The sequence below is a fragment of the Ranitomeya imitator genome, chromosome 6, assembly GCF_032444005.1.
Source record: "Ranitomeya imitator isolate aRanImi1 chromosome 6, aRanImi1.pri, whole genome shotgun sequence".
Classification (NCBI taxonomy): domain Eukaryota; kingdom Metazoa; phylum Chordata; class Amphibia; order Anura; family Dendrobatidae; genus Ranitomeya; species Ranitomeya imitator.
This window is the reverse complement of record NC_091287.1, coordinates 284,646,375-284,669,207: the sequence shown is the minus strand read 5'-3', so window position 1 is coordinate 284,669,207 and position 22,833 is coordinate 284,646,375. Positions and strand designations below refer to the sequence as shown.

Genomic DNA, 22,833 nt, shown 5'->3' with positions numbered 1-22,833 from the left:
CCTGAGCAGTGATTGGCCAGCGCTGCCCGAGGGGCAGTATAATGTGAAGTCATAGGCTGCAGATAGTAAAATCTTTAGGCTCAAGAGACAGGCATTACAAAACCGAAAATACTAAAGGGGTGTGTGCAGACGTTTTTTTCTTCATTTGAATAGATGAAAAATGCTGCAGAAATACTGCAAGAATTGACATTTAGTGAGTCCTAGTAAGCTAATAGACCAGATGGTACTATATATCATGTCTCCTAGGAAATAAATGTAGACGCTGATGAATATACTTTACTATTTATGGCTTTACATTATAGTGGGTGTTTGCTAGCTTTAGTAGGATATTGATTGTTGCCTGAAATTGCCATGTAAGGAATGACCATTTCTTATTTGTGGGCACTTCACTGTGCTTTTGGCTACTTCCATGTTTTAAGCCCCTCGTCACACTGTGGTGAGTGTGACGCACTGCGGCCACTAGATGGCGACACAGTTCTTCCTTTGGAAATCTGCGGAACCTTGCCGAGGATGAAGGTCCATCTCTCATTCCAGGATCCTTTTTATTTTTTCTCCCCCTTTGTTTTATCCACTGCCTGCGTTTGGAGCTAAGTGCTCTCAGAGATGCTGCAGTCTCGAGTTATGCCTTAAAAATGATTGCTGTTCTCCTTGCTATTGCAGATTCCCCTGTGCAAAGTAATCCGGTTTAACATTGACTACACAATTCATTTCATTGAGGAAATGATGCCCGAGGTAAGGAATAACCCCTTTGTTGCTGGACTCTGCCAAAGAAAATCCTCTGTCGGCTTAGATGCCATGTAATTGATTTCACACGCACGTGGGCATTTCTCCCTACACATTTTCTTAGTGATATGCAGCACTGAATTTAGTAAGACCTTCCTATGGTGTGTGGGGACGCGCAGGCAGCAGGTGAATTAGAGGGTCACCTCTGTGTCCCCCGTCTCCGCAGTTCATGGGCAGGACACATATGCATTTTATTAGATCAGCACCTTTTCCAGCTGCAGCAAGCAAGTCAATAGCAAATTAACTTGTACCACTCTCTGGCTCCTTTGCTCTTGTCTGTGCCATCTAAATGAATTAAAAGGTGACATTACGCAGCCTAATAGAGAGGTTTTATCTCTTATAATGTGAGATGTCTTTGGGTTTTTTTTTTTTGGCTCTGTTTGCACGCTCCTGTGACTTGCAATCCATTTAGAAGCCATAGCTGCCATATTGCATTGTGCGCAATACCCTGCAGGGCCGTTCTTCACATTAAGGGTGATTGTGCCTGCAGGTAATAGTGTGCGGACACAGGCCATTCCCAGCTAGTAATGGACTGAAGGGCATCAGTGTCATCATGTACATGAGTCAATGCCAAGGGTAAGCCCGTGTTAGATCCTTCCCCTACTTATCAATCTTTTCCTTGCTCGCAGAGGACCGAGCGCCCATGCCACCCTGGCACTGTGTTGGCAGACATGTTTATTGCTTTTATCCCAGCTCTCGGCTTCTGATAGATGTGGACAACTACAGCGCTGCGTGCCGAGTATAATTAGAGCCTAATGAAGCAAGCGTTATTATATTAGCACAATCTCATTTTCTCCCCGTGTTATGCCATTGTAGTTTTTTCTTCTTCCTCCATGCATCCTCTCCTTCTTCCGCCATGCTATTTTGTTTTCTGTAATATTTATAAAAGGTCTGCAATGACATTTCTAAATAAGATAAATGCAGACTTCAAAATGATTCATTGTCTGCTATTGAATCTGTCGTAATGTTGGCAAACTAGCAATAAAATCCAGCAGGGAACCTGCTAGTCTTCCCGTAGTCTTATTGTCATGCTTGGCTGCCTATGTGCCTACAGATGCTTAACAATGCATCTTTGTTGGGAGAACATAGCAGAGGAGTACTGAGCTGGAGGTAATTTGTATGGTGGGAGTTAAGAGAAAAACAAACAAAACCCCTGTTTTTAAATGGGCTTTTATTGTGGAAGATTTATAATGATCTATGGACACAAGCAAGTCCTGATCCTTCCTGACTAAATAATGCTAATCTGCTGCTGGAATTGCCAGCGATCATTGATGAGGCCTGGCTGGAGGGAGCGGCAGTGGCTGCAGCTGTACCGCAATGGCCCATCTGCTGCCGACACTTCTGAGGAACAAAACACTACACACTGAAAGAAAAAATCCAGAGCCCTTCATGACTGCCAACTTCTAATAAAGGGAATTTGTCACCATCTGAGTGCAGCATGTTGTAACGGCAGAGACCCTGATTCCAGCAATGTATTGTTTACTGGGCTTCTTCCTGCAGTTTGGCTAAGACCCCTTTTTTATCTGCTGCTGAGCTCTGTATAACCCCGCCCACGCCACTCATTGGCCACTTCCTGTGTACACTGTGCATAGGCAGAAAGCTGCCAATCAGTTGGGGGGGCGGAGTTATACTCTTGAGTAGTAATCATCTAGTGATGATCTCCTTCAGATAAACCATCAATTGTATATAAGAACTAGAGCAAGCAGCCCAGTAAGTGACAGATTGCTGGAATCCGAGTCTCTGTCTCTGAATTATGCTGTTAGGAAAAACCTAATCACAGATTCCCTTTAAAAACTGCCTCTCATTCCGCAAAAAACACAAAAGCGACCCCTGATCTGGAAGGAAGGAGTAAAATACCAACCCCAGATAATTTCCTTGAGTCAGCACCTCTGGTTGCAGACTTTTTTTTTTTTGTCTTTTTTAATAATCGGGATGATTTTTTTCTTGGGTCGGGCAACATGAAACGCTACCACTAATAAACTGCAATGTTGGCTTTGATATTAGTTCTAACATCGCCAAACTACCAACTTTCATTAAACCTTACATGCCCTGCAGGGGGCGCTCCATTTAGAGCTTCGTCTACAGCTCTGACTATTGGATATAACAATAATAACCCTTCTGTGTCCGTCCGGTGACCTCATTACCTGCGTGCCATGTACTGCGTCCCTCCGAGCGGCTAATAGTCACACGGATACTAATCTCCAACCTCCTTGTTTTCCGCAGCATTTCTGTGTAAAAGGACTGGAGCTGTTTTCTTCCTATCTGTTCAGGGACATATTAGAGCTTCATGACTGGAATCTTATTGGTACGTCTGTTTTACTTGCTTTCTGAAATGCTTTACCCCCCTGGGTTTTAAATGCACTGAACCATTTAGTAGCCTACGTGTCATGTCTGTTTTTTATTCCTCGGTATTACTGCACGCAGTAAATCTTTAGACTTGTTAGTCCTATTTATTAGATCTCATGTCAGAATGCAAACCACAAACATAATGCATTCACTTCTCTCTAGTCACTTATATCCACCTCCTTGTAATTTCCTTCCCTTATCGGCTTTAATTTCCCTAAGGTTTTTTTCTTTTTATACTCTTTGAAGTCTCTAAAAAAAACTCAGGAAGGACATTAGAATCTATCATTCATGGCCCTGATCTGAATGATGCACACACTTTCCGTAGCATGGCGTTATTAGATACACAGTTCGAGATATTTCAAAGTATAGCAGAGGGCAACCAAGGATACAAGGCAGGAAACTGTGCAACTACAGAGCCATGATTACTAAATGCTATGCGTGGCATGGCTTGTATCTTTTAGCATGGTACAACTCTACACTATATGGGTAATGTATAGACCAACAGCCAGACCTATCGAGGATGTGGCACCAGGCACCGTTAAGAACTAGAACTGTGCACTAACTGTGCTTAGTAGCATACACTACATCTGCTGTACAGGTTCTGAAAATAGGATATGCATGCACACACGTGTGTATATCTGTATCTATATACATAGATATATTTGTGTCTGTGCGTGTGTGTCTATACAGGTGTTTTTTTCACAAAATTTAGACTATCATCAAAAAGTTAATTTATTTCAGTTCTTCAATACAAAAAGTGAAACTCCTATATTATATAGAATCATTACAAACAATGATCTATTTCAAGTGTTTATTTCTGTTAATGTTGATGATTCTGGCTTACAGCCAATGAAAACATAAGTCATTATCTCAGTAAATTAGAAAGGGAAAAGAGAGGGGCGCAGTAGCACAGTTAACAAAATAACAATCAGTTTACTGTAAGGTAAAATTCTCACCTTTACACGTTGTGAGTATGCACAACACACATAGTAAGTATGATAGGAGGGCTGCAGATGGTACCGGACCCGCAAAGGATCTTCAAGAAATTCTGGATAAGATATTCAAGATGCCGTCAATTCCGCGCTCCTCCAAAATCAGGCAAGGGAATCACAGAGTTCGGAAGAGTTGCATACTTTATTCAGGGCTATAAAACTACGCGTTTCGTGGACCTGAGGACGTGGACAGCCAGAAAGCATTTGTACTGAGATGTGGTCTGTGGCCCCCACCTGCAGAACCACTCCTTTATTGAGTGCGTCTTGATAATTGCCAATAATTTCCATCTGTTGTCTATTGCAGTTGCACAACAGCATGTGAAATTGATTGTCAAAACAGTGTTCCTTGCTAAGTGGACGGTTTGATTTCACAGAAGTTTGATTTACTTGGAGTTATATTCTGTTATTTAAGGCTCACGTAAGCCAAAACGCTGCCACAGAATTTGGGTTTGAAATAAAACCACATTTTTCACCTTAAAACTATGGAGTGCTGCCTGCATTTTTTCCTGGATGTTTCGTCTGGGAGGCGTGGTGCACCCACCTATTGGAAAATATATATATATACATACGCACACGCACACAGTACGGAAAGTATTCAGGCCCCTTTAAATTTCTCTTTGTTTCATTGCAGCCATTTGGTAAATTCAAATAAGTTCATCTTTTTCTTATTAATGTACACTCTGTGTACACAACTGAAATTATGTCTTATATTCCATGTTCTTCAAAGTAGCCACCTTTTGCTTTGATGACTGCTTTGCACTCTCTTGGCATTCTCTTGATGAGCTTCAAGAGGTAGTCACCGGGAATGGTTTTCACTTCACAGGTGTGCCCTGTCAGGTTTAATAAGTGGGATTTCTTGCCTTATAAATGGGGTTGGGACCATCAGTTGTGTTGTGCAGAAGTCTGGTGGATACACAGCTGATAGTCCTACTGAATAGACTGTTAGAATTTGTATTATGGCAAGAAAAAAAGCAGCTAAGTAAAGAAAAACGAGTGGCCATCATTACTTTAAGAAATGAAGGTCAGTCAGTCTGAAAAATTGGGAAAACTTTGAAAGTGTCCCCAAGTGCAGTAGCAAAAACCATCAAGGGCTACAAAGAAACTGGCTCACGTGAGGACAACCCCAGGAAAGGAAGACCAAGAGTCACCTCTGCTTCTGAGGATAAGTTTATCCGAGTCACCAGCCTCAGAAATCGCAGGTTAACAGCAGCTCAGATTAGAGACCAGGTCAATGCCACACAGAGTTCTAGCAGCAGACACATCTCTACAACAACTGTTAGGCCAGAGTCACACAAGCGAGAAACACGTCCGTGTCTCGCATGTGAACAGCAAGCTCTGGCGCCGGCACTTCGGAGCGGGGCGTGCAGCTCCATGTGTTGCTATGTGGCCTCACGCTCCGCTCCGAAGTGCCGGCGCCAGAGCTTGCTGTTCACATGCGAGACACGGACGTGTTTCTCGCCTGTGTGACTCCGGCCTTAAGAGGAGACTTTGTGCAGCAGTCCTTCATTTTAAAATAGCTGCTAGGAAACCACTGCTAAGGACAGGTAACAAGCCAAAGAGACTTGTTTGGGCTAAAGAACACAAGGAATGGACATTAGACCAGTGGAAATCTGTGCATTGGTCTGATGAGTGCAAATTTGAGATCTTTGGTTCCAACCACTGTGTCTTTGTGTGACGCAGAAAAGGTGAACGGATGGACTCTACATGCCTGGTTCCCACCGTGAAGTATGGAGGAGGAGGTGTGATGGTGTGAGGGTGCTTTGCTGGTGACACTGTTGGGGATTTATTCAAAATTGGAGGCATACTGAACCAGCATGGCTACCACAGCATCTTGCAGCCGCATGCTATTCCATCCGGTTTGCGTTTAGTTGGACCATGATTTATTTTTCAACAGGACAATGACCCCAAACACACCTCCAGGCTGTGTAAGGGCTATTTGACCAAGAAGGAGAGTGATGGGGTGCTACGCCAGATGACCTGGCCTCCAGAGTCACCAGACCTGAACCCAATCGAGATGGTTTGGGGTGAGCTGGACCGCAGAGTGAAGGCAAAAAGGCCAACAAGTGCTAAGCATCTCTGGGAGCTCCTTCAAGATTGTTGGAAGACCATTCCCGGTGACAACCTCTTGAAGCTCATCAAGAGAATGCCAGGCATGTGCAAAGCAGTCATCAAAGCAAAAGGTGGCTTCTTTGAAGAACCTAGAATATAAGACATAATTTCAGTTGTTTCACACTTTTTTGTTAAGTATATAATTCCACGTGTTAAATCATAGTTTTGATGCCTTCAGTGTGAATGTACAATTTTCATAGTCATGAAAATACAGAAAAATCTTTAAATGAGAAGGTGTGTCCAAACTTTTGGTCTGTACTGTGTATACAGTTAGGTCCATATATATTTGGACAGAGACAACATTTTTCTAATTTTGGTTGTAGACATTACTACAATGAATTTTAAACAAAACAATTCAGATGCAGTTGAATTTCAAACATTCAGCTTTCACTTCAGGGTATCCACATTAAAATTGGATGAAGGGTTTAGGAGTTTCAGCTCCTTAACATGTGCCACCCTGTTTTTAAAGGGACCAAAAGTAATTGGACAGATTCAATAATTTTAAACAAAATTTTCATTTTTAGTATTTGGTTGAAAACCCATTGTTGGCAATGACTGCCTGAAGTCTTGAACTCATGGACATCACCAGACGCTGTGTTTCCTCCTTTTTGATGCTCTGCCAGGCCTTCACTGTGGTGGTTTTCAGTTGCTGTTTGTTTTTGGGCCTTTCTGTCTGAAGTTTAGTCTTTAACAAGTGAAATGCATGCTCAATTGGGTTGAGATCAGGTGATGGACTTGGCCATTCAAGAACATTCCACTTCTTTGCTTTAATAGACTCCTGGGTTGCTTTGGCTTTATGTTTTGGGTCACTGTCCATCAGTAGTATGAAATGACGACCAATCAGTTTTGCTGCATTTGGCTGGATCTGAGCACACAGTATGGCTCTGAATACCTCAGAATTAATTCGGCTGCTTCTGTCCTGTGTCACATCATCAATAAATACTAGTGACCCAGTGCCACTGGCAGCCATGCATGCCCAAGCTATCACACTGCCTCCGCCGTGTTTTACAGATGATGTGGTATGCTTTGGATCATGAGCTGTACCACGCCTTCGCCATACTTTTCTCTTTCCATCATTCTGGTAGAGGTTGATCTTGGTTTCATCTGTCCAAAGAATGTTCTTCCAGAACTGTGCTGGCTTTTTTAGATGTTTTTAGCAAAGTCCAGTCTAGCCTTTTTATTCTTGATGCTTATGAGTGGCTTGCACCGTGCAGTGAACCCTCTGTATTTACTTTCATGCAGTCTTCTCTTTATGGTAGATTTGGATATTGATACGCCTACCTCCTGGAGAGTGTTGTTCACTTGGTTGGCTGTTGTGAAGGGGTTTCTCTTCACCATGGAGATTATTCTGCGATCATCCACCACTGTTGTCTTCCGTGGTCGCCCAGGTCTTTTTGCATTGATGAGTTCACCGGTGCTTTCTTTCTTTCTCAGGATGTACCAAACTGTAGATTTTTCCACTCCTAATATTGTTGCAATTTCTCAGATGGGCTTTTTCTGTTTTCGCAGCTTAAGGATGGCTTGGTTCACCTGCATGGAGAGCTCCTTTGACCGCATGTTTACTTCACAGCAAAATCTTCCAAATGCAAGCACCACACCTCAAATCAACTCCAGGCCTTTTATCTGCTTAATTGAGAATGACATAACAAAGGGATTGCCCCCATCTGTCCATGAAATAGCCTTGGAGTCAATTGTCCAATTACTTTTGGTCCCTTTAAAAACAGGGTGGCACATATTAAGGAGCTGAAACTCCTAAACCCTTCATCCAATTTTAATGTGGATACCCTCAAATGAAAGCTAAAAGTCTGAACTTCAACTGCATCTGAATTGTTTTGCTTAAAATTCATTGTGATAATGTCGATTACCAAAATTAGAAAAATGTTGTCTCTGTCCAAATATATATGGACCTAACTGTATATAATAATGCACGCACACACACATATTATCAAGATGGCGGTACTATAAAATAGCATATTGTGAGTCCAAATAATTGAGCACTTAGCTGCTACTCACTTGCCGGACTATCCTCCCACCAGTCGAAAAAGGATAATATAGGAGAAATGTGGAAACCACAAGAAAAACGACCATACGGCAAAAAAGCTATAAACAATAAAAACAACTCTTTATTAAATACAATCATTAAAAATGTACGGACAAAATGGAACACAAATGGGGGAATGGTATAGGTCATGACACGAAACTGCCATGTACAAACAAAACGTGCAGGCCCAACATCAACTCCCTAACTATAAAGATGTAGGTATGGGGAGTAGACACCATAAAAGCAGGATGGCTGCGATGAACATAGTAGTACAATATGATTCCCCGAAATACCCCACAGACGGCATATATCCCTCATTAGGAGGAGGCTAAAATATCAATATATATGTGAGGAGGGCAAGTGCACTAATGCGGGTGTCCGGGGAAAATGAACAAAATGAACGCAGCCATAGCTGCATAAATATCAAAGACCATCAAAGGGGAAACCAGGATGATGGCAATATGACACATGTAACAAACAGCACGCCCCCTGACGAAGGAGCCTCGGCTCCGAAACGCGCGTCGGGTTCCAGACGTGCGGGCCATCCATCCGACACCCGGGGAGATACTATCTTGGACCAAGTAACTGAATAGATATGTTTACAGCATGTGCTGTTTGTTACATGGGTCATATTCCATCATCCTGGTTTCCCCTTTGATGGTCTTTGATATTTATGCAGCTATGGCTGCGTTCATTTTGTTCATTTTCCCCGGACACCCGCATTAGTGCACTTGCCCTCCTCACATATATATTGATATTTTAGCCTCCTCCTAATGAGGGATATATGCCGTCTGTGGGGTATTTCGGGGAATCATATTGTACTACTATGTTCATCGCAGCCATCCTGCTTTTATGGTGTCTACTCCCCATACCTACATCTTTATAGTTAGGGAGTTGATGTTGGGCCTGCACGTTTTGTTTGTACATGGCAGTTTCGTGTCATGACCTATACCATTCCCCCATTTGTGTTCCATTTTGTCCGTACATTTCTCCTTCGCCTCATTGGGGGACACAGACCGTGGGTGTATGCTGCTGCCAATAGGAGGCTGACACTAAGTGATACAAAAAAAAAAGTTAGCTCCTCCCCTGCAGTATATACCCTCCTGCTGGCTCTCAGCTAACCAGTTCTTGCTTAGTGTCTGTAGGAGGCACATGGGTCTGTTTCAGACCCCAACGTTTTTATTTTATTGTTTACTTTTCTGTAAATTTTAATTTTTTAATTAACGGAGTGAAGGGGGCGACGGTTCCTTTCAAGGTTCCGATCTCCCCCGAACCATCAACAGGCGAGCACGGCGAGTATACCTCCCCGTACCCTTTCCTGCGACGTGGGATACCATGCCTGAGCTCACTTCAGGGGCGACGGTTCCTTTCATGGTCCCGATCTCCCCACACCAGCAGCAGGCGACCACATGGAGTGTCGCCTCCATGTATCCTCTCCTGGAGCCAGGCCTAATGCCGGACAACTGGCCCTGTCCACCCGGACTGAACTCCGTGGATGTACAGAGGCCCCTCTCTATGGCGTCCGAGCAGCCCCCACTGTCCCACCACTGTGAAAGCGGATGGCACAAGGAGGCGGACGGTTCCTCTCCACCTCCCTAACAAAGGGATGATGGATTGAGGCTTATCCCTGCACCGTCCACGCTGCTCAGAACAGTGCTGAAACCCACATCCGCGGCGGCTCCATGCCGGGACGCGCACCAATGGTGAGTGGATCCATCTTCAGTGGGATATTCACATGCTGACAGGCAGCCTCAGCCACTTCCCTGTGGCCCACCTCTCTGAGGTAACGCTCTGGATGGCTGCAAAAATTTAGTCCCCGGCTTCGGCTGATTTGTAGGCCGCATCCTGGAAGTCTTGCCTGGAACGCCCCGCTGGTGTCGCCCGCCGGCTACAGAAATTTAGGCCCCGGCTTGGGCCTATTCAACATCGTGTCTGTGGCTCCGCCCCCCAAATTGGCGCTTCTCGCTCTCTGCAAGATTTTATCAACTCTGCAGCTCCCGGTGGCCATCTTGGTCCACCCGGCCAGCTCACACTGGGGTGACAGTATTTTTGCATTAAAGGGGCACATCGACTCTACATAAGTACCCGGGTAAGGAAGTACCTGGTCTTAAAGGGTATTCCCAGTCTTAAAGGCACATGACCAGTATTCCCTGGTCTTAAAGGCGCATGACCAGTATTCCCTGGTCTTAAAGGCGCATGACCAGTATTCCCTGGTCTTAAAGGCGCATGACCAGTATTCCCTTGTCTTAAAGGCGCATGACCAGTATTCCCTGGTCTTAAAGGAGCACGACCAGTATTCTCTGGTCTTAAAGGTGCATGACCAGTATTCTCTGGTCTTAAAGGTGCATGACCAGTATTCCCTGGTCTTAAAGGCGCATGACCAGTATTCCCTGGTCTTAAAGGCGCATGACCAGTATTCCCTGGTCTTAAAGGCGCATGACCAGTATTCCCTGGTTTTAAAGGCGCACGACCAGTATTCCCTGGTCTTAAAGGAGCACGGCCAGTATTCTCTGGTCTTAAAGGTGCACGACCAGTATTCTCTGTTCTTAAAGGTGCATGACCAGTATTCCCTGGTCTTAAAGGCGTATGACCAATATTTCCTGATCTTAAAGGCGCTTGATCAGTCCGAGGAGCCCTCCGCCGCCGACCCCAGCTTTATCCTTTAGTTCCCCTCAGTGGACTTCTTCACTGACCAATCCATGGTTCTCTGACCAAGAGATTGAATCCCTCTGTGTACCCTCTGTGTTTGGAGTGCTCGCAGGACCAATATACATGGTCCCTATCCTACATGGGAGCCGTCGGCTAGCAGGGGCCGCAAGTATTCTAGAAACGTGCAGGCGTCTAGAAACATACAGGTATCTAGAAAACGGAAGTTTTTCGTTTCCTGCTCCCTCACCAATGATTTGATGACAACAAGGCTCTGAATATGGATTGGATATTGCCTGAGCTTGCCAGAGCTTCAGAGACTAAACTCCCTCGAGAGCATTTGCCATTCAATTCGGATAAGCGATTCACTGGACAGAAGCCTCTACGTGGGATGCCATGCCTGGCCTGTTTAGGCTACTTTCACACTAGCGTTAATTGCAATCCGTCCCAAAAACGTCTTTTTCCCGAAAAAACGGATGCGTCAAAAAACTGCAAAACGTATGCAACGAATACAGCATTTCGACGGATCCGTCGCAAAACCGTCGCAAATCCGATAAACGGTTCCGTTGAAATGCTGGATGCGTTGCATACGTTGCATACGTTTTTTCCATCCGTTGCATACGTTTTTACGACGGATCCGTTTTTAAAATGGGAGGCACCAAAATTTGATTGGCTACTGGAAACTAGGGAAATCTATATACTGACTGTATTTACAGCACATCTTTGAGGGTTTTAGTTTAGTGGCAATGATGGATGGTGTAATTGGGAGGATTTCGAGTTTGGTTACTGAAGTTATATTTGAGACGAATCGCCTGGATATCATAGTGCGGGAGAAGGAGGCGGCAGCAGAAAGACGGATGATGCAACGGAGAAGGCGACGATTCTGGATACATCCAATCAATGAGCTGCGGATGACCAGGGGTGTCCAGTCCACTCTCTATCTGGAGTTGCGGTGCAACCCCCAAAAATTCTTTAGTTATGTACGGATGAGGATGGAACATTTCGATTATTTGGTTGGAAAAATAGAGGATGTCATCCAAAGGCAGGACACAAGGATGAGGCTTGCCATCACACCGGCGGAGCGGCTCATGGTGACACTGCGGTAAGCATTTTTTCTTTATGTCATTGCTCATATTGAATGTGAGTACATGCTGCAGAGAATACTGCGCTGACACATTGCGCCGCATTTACTGTAGCATGTCATTTGTTGGTTTATGTGAGGCCATTCCACTTGTTTTTTTTTCTTGTGTCATTGGTCATATTGAATGTTATTACATGCTGCAGAGAATACTGCGCTGACACATTGCGCCGCATTTACTGTAGCATGTAATTTGTTGGTTTATTTGAGGCCATTCCACTTGTTTTTCTTGGTTGATGGTCTGTGCAATTTTTTTTTACATTTTTTTTTATTTTTCCCTGCAGCTTCCTAGCTACGGGTGAGTCTTTGACTTCACTCCATTTCCAATTCCGGCTGGGGATTTCCACTATTGGCAGAATTGTGAAGGACACATGTCGTGCGATTTGGGACACTTTACAGCTGGAGTATATCCCACAACCAACAATGGAAATCTGGATGAGAAGTTCCGAACAATTTGAGCGAATGTGTAATTTTCCAAATTGTGTTGGTGCTGTGGACGGCAAACACATTAGGATTGCAAAACCGGCAGGAACAGGATCAGAGTACTATAACTATAAAAAATACTTCTCAATTGTACTCATGGCTATTGCTGACGCCAACTGCCGATTCCTTGCTGTGGATATAGGAGCGTATGGCCGGTCCAACGACTCCCAAGTGTTTAAAAACTCTCCGATGGGTCGCTGCCTGTATGGAGATGCATACAATTTCCCGCCAGCAAGACCGCTCCCAGGAACCAGTGAACCAGCCTTGCCCTATGTGTGTGTAGGTGATGAAGCCTTTCAACTGTCGCCGCACCTACTGAAACCATACAGCAGCCGTGAATTACACCGCACCAAGCGGGTATTTAATTACCGTCTTACCAGAGCAAGAAGAGTGGTAGAGTGCTCTTTCGGTATTTTGACAGCAAAGTGGAGAGTTCTGCTGACGGCAATAAAACTGGATACAAAAACTGTAGACGATGTTGTCAAGGCATGTGTGGTGCTCCATAATTTTGTTATTTCAAAGGAGCCCGTTACCTTGGATGACGAACAATTGGAGACATCCTTGTGGGATTACCGAAGTGCCTCTGTTCGCTCCACCGGTTCTGTTACTAGGATGAGGGAACAGTTTGCTGAATATTTTTTGTCACCTGTTGGGCGGATTCCATGGCAAGACATAATTGTGTGACTTTTTTTTAATTTTTTTTCTTTTTTTTTTCCAAAATTTTTTGGTAGCAACTGCCACAAAAAAAAAAAAAAAAAAAATGTGTGTGTGGTTTGCTTGCTAATATAATATAAAACCATTTTGTTAAACCTTGAAAACGTCTGGTGTTTCTTTTCACTTAACCTTTCATATTTACCTTAATTAATGAACACACACACACAGTAGATTGTAAACCAGAATTATGTTTATTTCAAAAAATATATTTTTTGTGGGTAATTTTCCCACACAATTTTTTTTTTGGTAATTTAAAGAACCTTTTTTTTTTTGGCAAAAAAAAAATATGTACAAGTACATTCCAGGTTCACAGGTCCTGGTATTGTTGGGTGGAGTAACTATGGGAGGAGGGGCTGGAAGGTTGGACCACGTCGGTAGGTGGGATTGGGGAAACCCTACCTGTTGCGTCTGTAGTGGAAGGGGGGGGGAAAACAGGAGGCTGACCAGAGGGGTGTTGTGTTGGGGTAGGTGGAAAACTTACTGGGGAAGTAAAGCTGGGCAAAGATGAAGAAAACACGGGTGAATACATTTGGGTTGTGGGCCGGGTTGGGTATTGGTACTGATGTTGATATTGAGAGTGATGTGGATATTGGGACTGGCGGTGATATTGTGGGGCATGGTGTTGAAATTGGGACTGGGATGTGTGGGGAGGTGTGGGGGTAGATTGGGGTTCGTTAATTACCTTCAGCAGAGCGTTATGGCAGCTATTCATTACCCGCATCTGCTGATCAAAAGAAAGCTTTTCCATGCTCCTGAGCATGGACTGAAAAAAAAGATTGGCTGGAGCTTGACTTACATCTAAATGCAGTCTATCCAAGCGACTGCTGATTTCATGGTGGTTTTCACTCATGCGTGATTGCATCATGCTGAAACCAGCAGTCACTTGTTCTCCCAAAATTTTAAATGAATTTTGGAAGCCTGCATTTAGATGCAAGAACTCAGGAGCATAGCTCCTTTCCTGACCCCTCTGACGCTGCCGCCATGAACCTACCGGTGGTGTAGAGGTGGCAGGGTCAGAGGGGTGGGGTAAAGGGAACGCTATCTGTTGACCATCAGATGCGAGTAAGGAAGGCTGCACTCCACTGGTAGAGGCGGATGAAGTGGAGGGGACAGAGGGGTGAGAGGTGTGGGGCCTACCGACGTGGTCCCCGGTGGCGGACTCAGGAGGGATCGCTTCAGAGGGTGCAGAGGTAGATGCAGGCGCACGGTGGCTGGAGTAGGTGCTGTGAAAGAAAAAAAAATAAGTTAATATATTGATATGAAAAAGGCCGGACTGAAACAAAAGTTTTGTGATTAGACAGGTTCTTACTGTGATGTTGAATACTTACACTCTACTCAGCATGGTTTCCCTCAGGAAGGAGAGGTTCGGGCCATATCTGTACCTCCTCTTCTTCCTTGCTGCTGAGCCACTCGGGGCCTGCATCTCCTCGTTAAACTCCCTCTTAAAGCGATCCCTCAATGACCGCCACCGCTTCCTAACCTTGGTACCTGTGAAGACAGGAATGAAGAAAAAAAAAAAAATATTCGTAAATGCAAGACATTACATTCAGCTCAAAACATCACTGAAAAGTGAATACTTACATAGTTTGCTCTGCTGCTGTGGAAGAAGGTCCTCCCACCTCGCAAAGATGTTCCGGCATACTTCCAACCAGAGCCGACGGGTGACACTGGTATCAGCATGCCTGCGGTCAGCCATGTTCCACAGTGGCTCCCGTTCACGAACCTCCTCGATGAGGGCTTCAATATCGATATCTGAATCGTATTCGGGAGCACACTGTGAAGCCTGTTAGAACAAAAAAAAAAGAAAGAATTAAAAATTAGTAGACTGAAAGCAAAAAATTAACAATTGAAGCCCCACAAAAAACCGACTCACTGATGGCCGACCGCGGCGTCGAGTCCGCCGACTCTGGGAGCGCCTGGGAGAACCTTCATGCTGTGCTGGACGTTCAGCAGCACCAGCAGCAGCAGCAGCAGCAGGAGACTGAAATAAAGGATAAAAAAATTAGCTTTAATGTATGTATATGTTTTCTGTGTTACGTTATATATGAAATTCTGTTTTGTGTACGGTGCAGTGTGATGTGTGAAGCAAGTGTTTCACCACTACTTACACTTGGTTCCTCCTCCACTTCGATGTCTCCACCCGTCTCGGTCCCTTCCGACAGCTCCTCATCGGATTCTGATTCCTGTTGAAACATAATAAATGCATGTAGTGACTCAAAATGATGTAAATTTAAAAAAAAAAAAAAAAAAAAAAAAATTTTTTTTTACTTACCGATACCTGCTGTTGCTGTGGAGGAGGGCTGCCGGAAGAGGACATTGTGTGGCTGTGGTCCAGGTGGCTGTGGTCAAGGTGGCTGTGGTCCAGGTGGCTGTGGTCCAGGTGGCTGTGGTCAAGGTGGCTGTGGTCCAGGTGGCTGTGGTCCTGGTAGGTCTGTAAGTTAAAAGACACTTGCAATCTGCTCTACACATTGAAGTAGCAGATTTGGGGTCTTCAAAACTTACTTTTCAGATTTTCTGGATGTGGGCCAGGTGGCTGTGGTCCAGGTGGCTGTGGTCCAGGTGGCTGTGGTCAAGGTGGCTGTGGTCAAGGTGGCTGTGGTCCTGGTAGGTCTGTAAGTTAAAAGACACTTGCAATCTGCTCTACACATTGAAGTAGCAGATTTGGGGTCTTCAAAACTTACTTTTCAGATTTTCTGGATGTGGGCCAGGTGGCTGTGGTCCAGGTGGCTGTGGTCCAGGTGGCTGTGGTCAAGGTGGCTGTGGTCCTGGTAGGTCTGTAAGTTAAAAGACACTTGCAATCTGCTCTACACATTGAAGTAGCAGATTTGGGGTCTTCAAAACTTACTTTTCAGATTTTCTGGATGTGGGCCAGGTGGCTGTGGTCCAGGTGGCTGTGGTCCAGGTGGCTGTGGTCAAGGTGGCTGTGGTCAAGGTGGCTGTGGTCCTGGTAGGTCTGTAAGTTAAAAGACACTTGCAATCTGCTCTACACATTGAAGTAGCAGATTTGGGGTCTTCAAAACTTACTTTTCAGATTTTCTGGATGTGGGCCAGGTGGCTGTGGTCCAGGTGGCTGTGGTCCAGGTGGCTGTGGTCAAGGTGGCTGTGGTCAAGGTGGCTGTGGTCCTGGTAGGTCTGTAAGTTAAAAGACACTTGCAATCTGCTCTACACATTGAAGTAGCAGATTTGGGGTCTTCAAAACTTACTTTTCAGATTTTCTGGATGTGGGCCAGGTGGCTGTGGTCCAGGTGGCTGTGGTCCAGGTGGCTGTGGTCAAGGTGGCTGTGGTCAAGGTGGCTGTGGTCCTGGTAGGTCTGTAAGTTAAAAGACACTTGCAATCTGCTCTACACATTGAAGTAGCAGATTTGGGGTCTTCAAAACTTACTTTTCAGATTTTCTGGATGTGGGCCAGGTGGCTGTGGTCCAGGTGGCTGTGGTCCAGGTGGCTGTGGTCAAGGTGGCTGTGGTCAAGGTGGCTGTGGTCCTGGTAGGTCTGTAAGTTAAAAGACACTTGCAATCTGCTCTACACATTGAAGTAGCAGATTTGGGGTCTTCAAAACTTACTTTTCAGATTTTCTGGATGTGGGCCAGGTGGCTGTGGTCCAGGTGGCTGTGGTCCAGGTGGCTGTGGTCAAGGTGGCTGTGGTCAAGGTGGCTGTGGTCCTGGTAGGTCTGTAAGTTAAAAGACACTTGCAATCTGCTCTACACATTGAAGTAGCAGATTTGGGGTCTTCAAAACTTACTTTTCAGATTTTCTGGATGTGGGCCAGGTGGCTGTGGTCCAGGTGGCTGTGGTCCAGGTGGCTGTGGTCAAGGTGGCTGTGGTCAAGGTGGCTGTGGTCCTGGTAGGTCTGTAAGTTAAAAGACACTTGCAATCTGCTCTACACATTGAAGTAGCAGATTTGGGGTCTTCAAAACTTACTTTTCAGATTTTCTGGATGTGGTCCAGGTGGCTGTGGTCCAGGTGGCTGTGGTCCAGGTGGCTGTGGTCAAGGTGGCTGTGGTCAAGGTGGCTGTGGTCCTGGTAGGTCTGTAAGTTAAAAGACACTTGCAATCTGCTCTACACATTGAAGTAGCAGATTTGGGGTCTTCAAAACTTACTTTTCAGATTTTCTGGATGTGGTCCAGGTGGCTGTGGTCCAGGTGGCTGTGGTCCAGGTGGCTGTGGTCAAGGTGGCTGTGGTCAAGGTGGCTGTGGTCCTGGTAGGTCTGTAAGTTAAAAGACACTTGCAATCTGCTCTACACATTGAAGTAGCAGATTTGGGGTCTTCAAAACTTACTTTTCAGATTTTCTGGATGTGGGCCAGGTGGCTGTGGTCCAGGTGGCTGTGGTCCAGGTGGCTGTGGTCAAGGTGGCTGTGGTCAAGGTGGCTGTGGTCCTGGTAGGTCTGTAAGTTAAAAGACACTTGCAATCTGCTCTACACATTGAAGTAGCAGATTTGGGGTCTTCAAAACTTACTTTTCAGATTTTCTGGATGTGGGCCAGGTGGCTGTGGTCCAGGTGGCTGTGGTCCAGGTGGCTGTGGTCCAGGTGGCTGTGGTCAAGGTGGCTGTGGTCCTGGTAGGTCTGTAAGTTAAAAGACACTTGCAATCTGCTCTACACATTGAAGTAGCAGATTTGGGGTCTTCAAAACTTACTTTTCAGATTTTCTGGATGTGGGCCAGGTGGCTGTGGTCCAGGTGGCTGTGGTCCAGGTGGCTGTGGTCAAGGTGGCTGTGGTCAAGGTGGCTGTGGTCCTGGTAGGTCTGTAAGTTAAAAGACACTTGCAATCTGCTCTACACATTGAAGTAGCAGATTTGGGGTCTTCAAAACTTACTTTTCAGATTTTCTGGATGTGGGCCAGGTGGCTGTGGTCCAGGTGGCTGTGGTCCAGGTGGCTGTGGTCAAGGTGGCTGTGGTCAAGGTGGCTGTGGTCCTGGTAGGTCTGTAAGTTAAAAGACACTTGCAATCTGCTCTACACATTGAAGTAGCAGATTTGGGGTCTTCAAAACTTACTTTTCAGATTTTCTGGATGTGGGCCAGGTGGCTGTGGTCCAGGTGGCTTATGCCGGTCAGTGTGGTCCCTACTCTATCTGCAATATAATAAGTATAATGGATTGAAAGTTAGACCAAAGCAGAAATAGGTAATGTTTACCACTAAACACCATGTTAAAATGAGAAAAATATGTGAACACCCAAACCCAAAAACTGGTGCACGTTATACCATTCTTTTCCATGTCCCAAAAACAAAAAAAGGTAAACTGTGAGACACCTTTAAAAATATTTTTATGTTTTAAAAAAAAAAACAATTACCTCCCCGAAATAAAATTTCAAAGGATAACCTTTATTAAAAAATGACCACTCAAACAACTCTGTATTGCATGTGTAACCATTGGTACATACACCTGATTTAAATTTACCTTTAAGAAATTATACTACGGACAATTTTTTAAGAAACATTTTATTAATATATAATTTATTTCTTTTTTTTTTTTTTTAAATCACAATGGAGCAGAAATGCTCTTTATTTTAAAATACAAGTACATCGAATGGGAATGGTTAAGTAAATTTAAAAAAAAAAAATATAACCTCAAGCTGCAGACCATTAGACTTTGCAATAATACATCCATTTTAATAAACAAAAAAAAAAAAAAGGTGCACAAAACACTATACTAAAGGTACTGTCACACTAGACGATATCGCTAGCGATCTGTGACGTTGCAGCGTCCTCACTAGCGATATCGTCCAGTGTGACACGCAGCAGCGATCAGGCCCCTGCTGTGATGTCGCTGGTCGGGGAATAAAGTCCAGAACTTTATTTGGTCGCTGGACTCCCCGCAGACATCGCTGAATCGGCGTGTGTGACACCGATTCAGCGATGTCTTTGCTGGTAACCAGGGTAAACATCGGGTAACTAAGCGCAGGGCCGCGCTTAGTAACCCGATGTTTACCCTGGTTACCAGCGTAAAAAAACAAACAGTACATACTTACATTCAGCTGTCTGTCCCCTGCCGTCTGGTTCCTGCACTGACTGCTGGCCGGAAAGTGAAAGCACAGCACAGCGGTGAGTCACACAGCGATGACTCACCGCTGTGGCTGTGCTCTGCTTTCACTTTACGGCCAGCATTCAGTGCAGTAACCAGACGGCAAGGGACAGACAGCTGAATGTAAGTATGTACTGTTTGTTTTTTTACGCTGGTAACCAGGGTAAACATCGGGTTACTAAGCGCGGCCCTGCGCTTAGTTACCCGATGTTTACCCTGGTTTACCGGGGACCTCTGGATCGTTGGTCGCTGGAGAGCGGTCTTTGTGACAGCTCTCCAGCGACCAAACAGCGACGCTGCAGCGATCCGGATCGTTGTCAGTATCGCTGCAGCGTCGCTAAGTGTGACGGTACCTTAAAGGTACCGTCACACTGAACGATATCGCTAGCAAACCGTGACGTTGCAGCGTCCTGGTTAGCGATATCGTTCAGTTTGACACACAGCGGCGATCAGAATCCTGCTGTGATGTCATTGGTCGCTGCAGAAAGTCCAGAACTTTATTTCGTTGCTGGACTTTATGTAGACATCGCTGAATCGCCGTGTGTGACGCCAATTAAGCGATTTGTTCACTGGTAACTAGGGTAAACATCAGGTTACTAAGCGCGGCTCTGCACTTATTAACCCGATGTTTACCCTGGTTAACAGTGTAAAAGTAAGAAAAAACACAAACACTTCATACTTATGTTCCGCTGTCTGTCCCTCGGCGTTCTGCTTCTCTGCCCTGTATAAGCACAGCGGCCGGAAAGCAGAGTGGTGACGTCACCGCTCTGCTCTGCTTTACGGCTGGCTGGCGCTCACAATGCAGAGAAGCACAGCACGGGGACAGACAGCGGATATTTTTTTTTTTACCTTTTTTTTTTTTTACTTTTACACTGGTAACCATGGTAAACATCGGGTTACTAAGCGCGGCTATGCACTTAGTAACCCCATGTTTACCCTGGTTACTGGCATCGTTGGTTGCTGGAGAGCTGTCTGTGTAACAGCTCTCCAGCGACCAAACAGCGACGCTGCAGTGATCCGGATTATTGTCGGTATTGCTGCAGCGTCACTCAGTGTGACGGTACCTTAATTAGTAAATACATCAAAAATCAATATTAACCAATATGGCATTGACAAATGCACATGCAACCAACAAGACGCACACAAACATACCTGCAAGCCGAGTCATAACGCAAGCATAACACATGAACAGTCGCAATATTGACGAAGGCATAATAAGGTGCAGGCACGTGAACACATACATAGAAAAGCACACAGCAGTACAAAAATAAACACACACACCCACACACACACACACACACACGGCCATCAGTCCTCCGGCTGGAGCTTGATATCTTCACAGTGGCAGGCCTCACGGTGGATCTGGACTGTAGCATGGCAATGGCTGTTGCAGGATGACGGCAGGCCTCAGGTTGGATTCAGGTTTTATAAGCTCTTGCTATAGTCAGTACGTCATACACAAATGCGCACACACACACACACACACACACAAATGGCAATATACTCACACTGTTGTAGTGTGTCTGGTCCTTGCTGCCAGGCTGGGCTCTTGCTGTCCGGCTGGGCTCTTGGTGTCCGGCAGGGCTCTTGAGGTCCAGGCTGGGCTCTTGGGGTCCGGCTGGGCTCTTGGTGTCCGGCAGGGCTCTTGGGGTCCAGGCTGGGCTCTTGGGGTCCAGGCTGGGCTCTTGGGGTCCGGCTGGGCTCTTGGTGTCCAGGCTGGGCTCTTGGGGTCCAGGCTGGGCTCTTGGGGTCCGGCTGGGCTCTTGGTGTCCAGGCTGGGCTCTTGGTGTCCGGCAGGGCTCTTGGGGTCCAGGCTGGGCTCTTGGGGTCCGGCTGGGCTCTTGGTGTCCGGCAGGGCTCTTGGGGTCCAGGCTGGGCTCTTGGTGTCCAGGCTGGGCTCTTGGTGTCCGGCTGGCTGGAGGCTTCTTCTTCTCTCTGAGTCTTGCTGGCATATGTGGGGGTTGAAGGCCCAGACCAGGTTTATATAGATTTGGGGATGTCTGGCCATTTAGATAAAAACACCTGTTTCTGAGCATGCTCAGTAGAAAAAAACGTATTGCAGCGCTGCATTGCGTCGTACGACGTGTCTCGACGCATCCGTCGCTCATAGACTTTCATTCTAGCAAAAGACGCATGCCGACGAATGCGCCGAGACACGTTTTATTGGCGGAGACAAAAAACGTTACAATCTTCTTTTTTCCAGACGACGTGTCGCCTCTTTTCGACGCATCCGTCGAAAGACGTATACCGACGAATGCAAATCCGTCGCAATACGTCGCCAATACAAGTCTATGGGGAAAAAACGTATGCAGCAAAATATTTTGCTGCATACGTTTTTTCTGCAAAACGACGCATTTTAACGTATTGCAGTTAACGCTAGTGTGAAAGTAGCCTTAAGGGCGACGGGTCCTTTAAAGGGCACCGATCTCCCCACACCATCAACAGACGAGCACACGGAGTGTCGTCTCCATGTTTCCTCTTCTGCATCCAGGCCTAACGCCAGACAACCTGTCCTGTCCACCTGGAGACCTGTACTCTGTGGACATATAGAGGCACCCTTTTTGGCGTACGAGCTCCCCCCTCTGCATCACCACTATTTAGTGGATGATGCAAGAAGGCGGACAATTCCTCTCCACTTCCCTGTTAAGAGGTTGATGGATCGAGGGTGCCTAATTTTTATCTCTGCACCGTGAAAAGAGGAGATGGCAAGCGACTATGACCTGCTGGATGCAGCCGCACATTCTGCCATGGGGCAGATTAACCGGGTAGAATCTCCTGTGGTATTCCTACCAGTATCCCTACCTGATGGGTCATCAATTAAAAATACCACGGACTGTCAGATAGCAAATCTGGTTCGTTCCGTCTTGCGGCTTCGAGTCCAGCGCTCTATCCTCCCTAGCGGCCGCATGGATTGCTAGAGCAATGGTCTCCTGGCTGGAGACCTTAACCCCTTTCTGCCATTGGACGTAATATTCCATCCATGTGGGGTGGGCCTTAATTCCCAAGGACGGAATATTACGTCCAGCGCGATCGGCCGCGCTCACGGGGGGAGCGCCGCCGATCGCGGCCGGGTGTCAGCTGCTTATCGCAGCTGACATCCGGCACTATGTGCCAGGAGCGGTCACGGACCGCCCCCGGCACATTAACCCCCGGCACACCGCGATCAAAGATGATCGCGATGTGCCGGCGGTGCAGGGAAGCATCGCGCAGGGAGGGGGCTCCCTGCGGGCTTCCCTGAGACCCCCGCAGCAACGCGATGTGATCGCGTTGCTCCGGGGGTCTCCTACCTCCCTCCCTGCAGTAAGTCCCGGATCCAAGATGGCCGCGGATCCGGGTCCTGCAGGGAGGGAGGTGGCTTACCAAGTGCCTGCTCAGAGCAGGCACTTGGTAACGCTGCACTGCTCTCAGACAGATCGGTGATCTGTCAGAGTGCTGTGCAAACTGGCAGATCACCGATCTGTATTGTCCCCCCCTGGGACAAATTAAAAAAGTTAAAAAAAAATTTTCCAAGTGTGTATAAAAAAAAATAAAAAAAAATCCTAAATAATGAAAAAAAAAAA

The 22,833-nt window shown here is 46.0% G+C and overlaps 3 protein-coding genes across 3 annotated transcripts in view; 2 read left to right on the top strand and 1 right to left on the bottom strand.

Annotated features, from left to right (window-relative positions):
* Window positions 1-22,833, top strand: part of DROSHA (drosha ribonuclease III) — a 300,535-nt gene that overhangs the window by 61,875 nt on the left and 215,827 nt on the right. The window contains exons 10-11 of the mRNA XM_069730615.1: window positions 661-732; window positions 3,007-3,088. Coding sequence (XP_069586716.1) covers window positions 661-732; window positions 3,007-3,088 — 154 coding nt within the window. The remainder of the gene's footprint in view (window positions 1-660; window positions 733-3,006; window positions 3,089-22,833) is intronic.
* LOC138642458 (uncharacterized) lies at window positions 11,360-13,281 on the top strand. The gene is made up of 2 exons (XM_069730614.1): window positions 11,360-12,019; window positions 12,340-13,281. Exons 1-2 carry the CDS (start codon window positions 11,664-11,666, stop codon window positions 13,220-13,222), a joined length of 1,239 nt encoding a protein of 412 aa, XP_069586715.1. The 5' UTR covers window positions 11,360-11,663; the 3' UTR covers window positions 13,223-13,281.
* Window positions 13,482-15,666, bottom strand: LOC138642456 (uncharacterized). The gene is made up of 6 exons (XM_069730613.1): window positions 15,525-15,666; window positions 15,361-15,435; window positions 15,126-15,233; window positions 14,834-15,035; window positions 14,581-14,740; window positions 13,482-14,475 (listed from the first exon to the last, which is right to left on the bottom strand). The coding sequence occupies exons 1-6, from the start codon at window positions 15,567-15,569 to the stop codon at window positions 13,560-13,562; spliced, it is 1,506 nt and encodes a 501-aa protein (XP_069586714.1). The 5' UTR covers window positions 15,570-15,666; the 3' UTR covers window positions 13,482-13,559.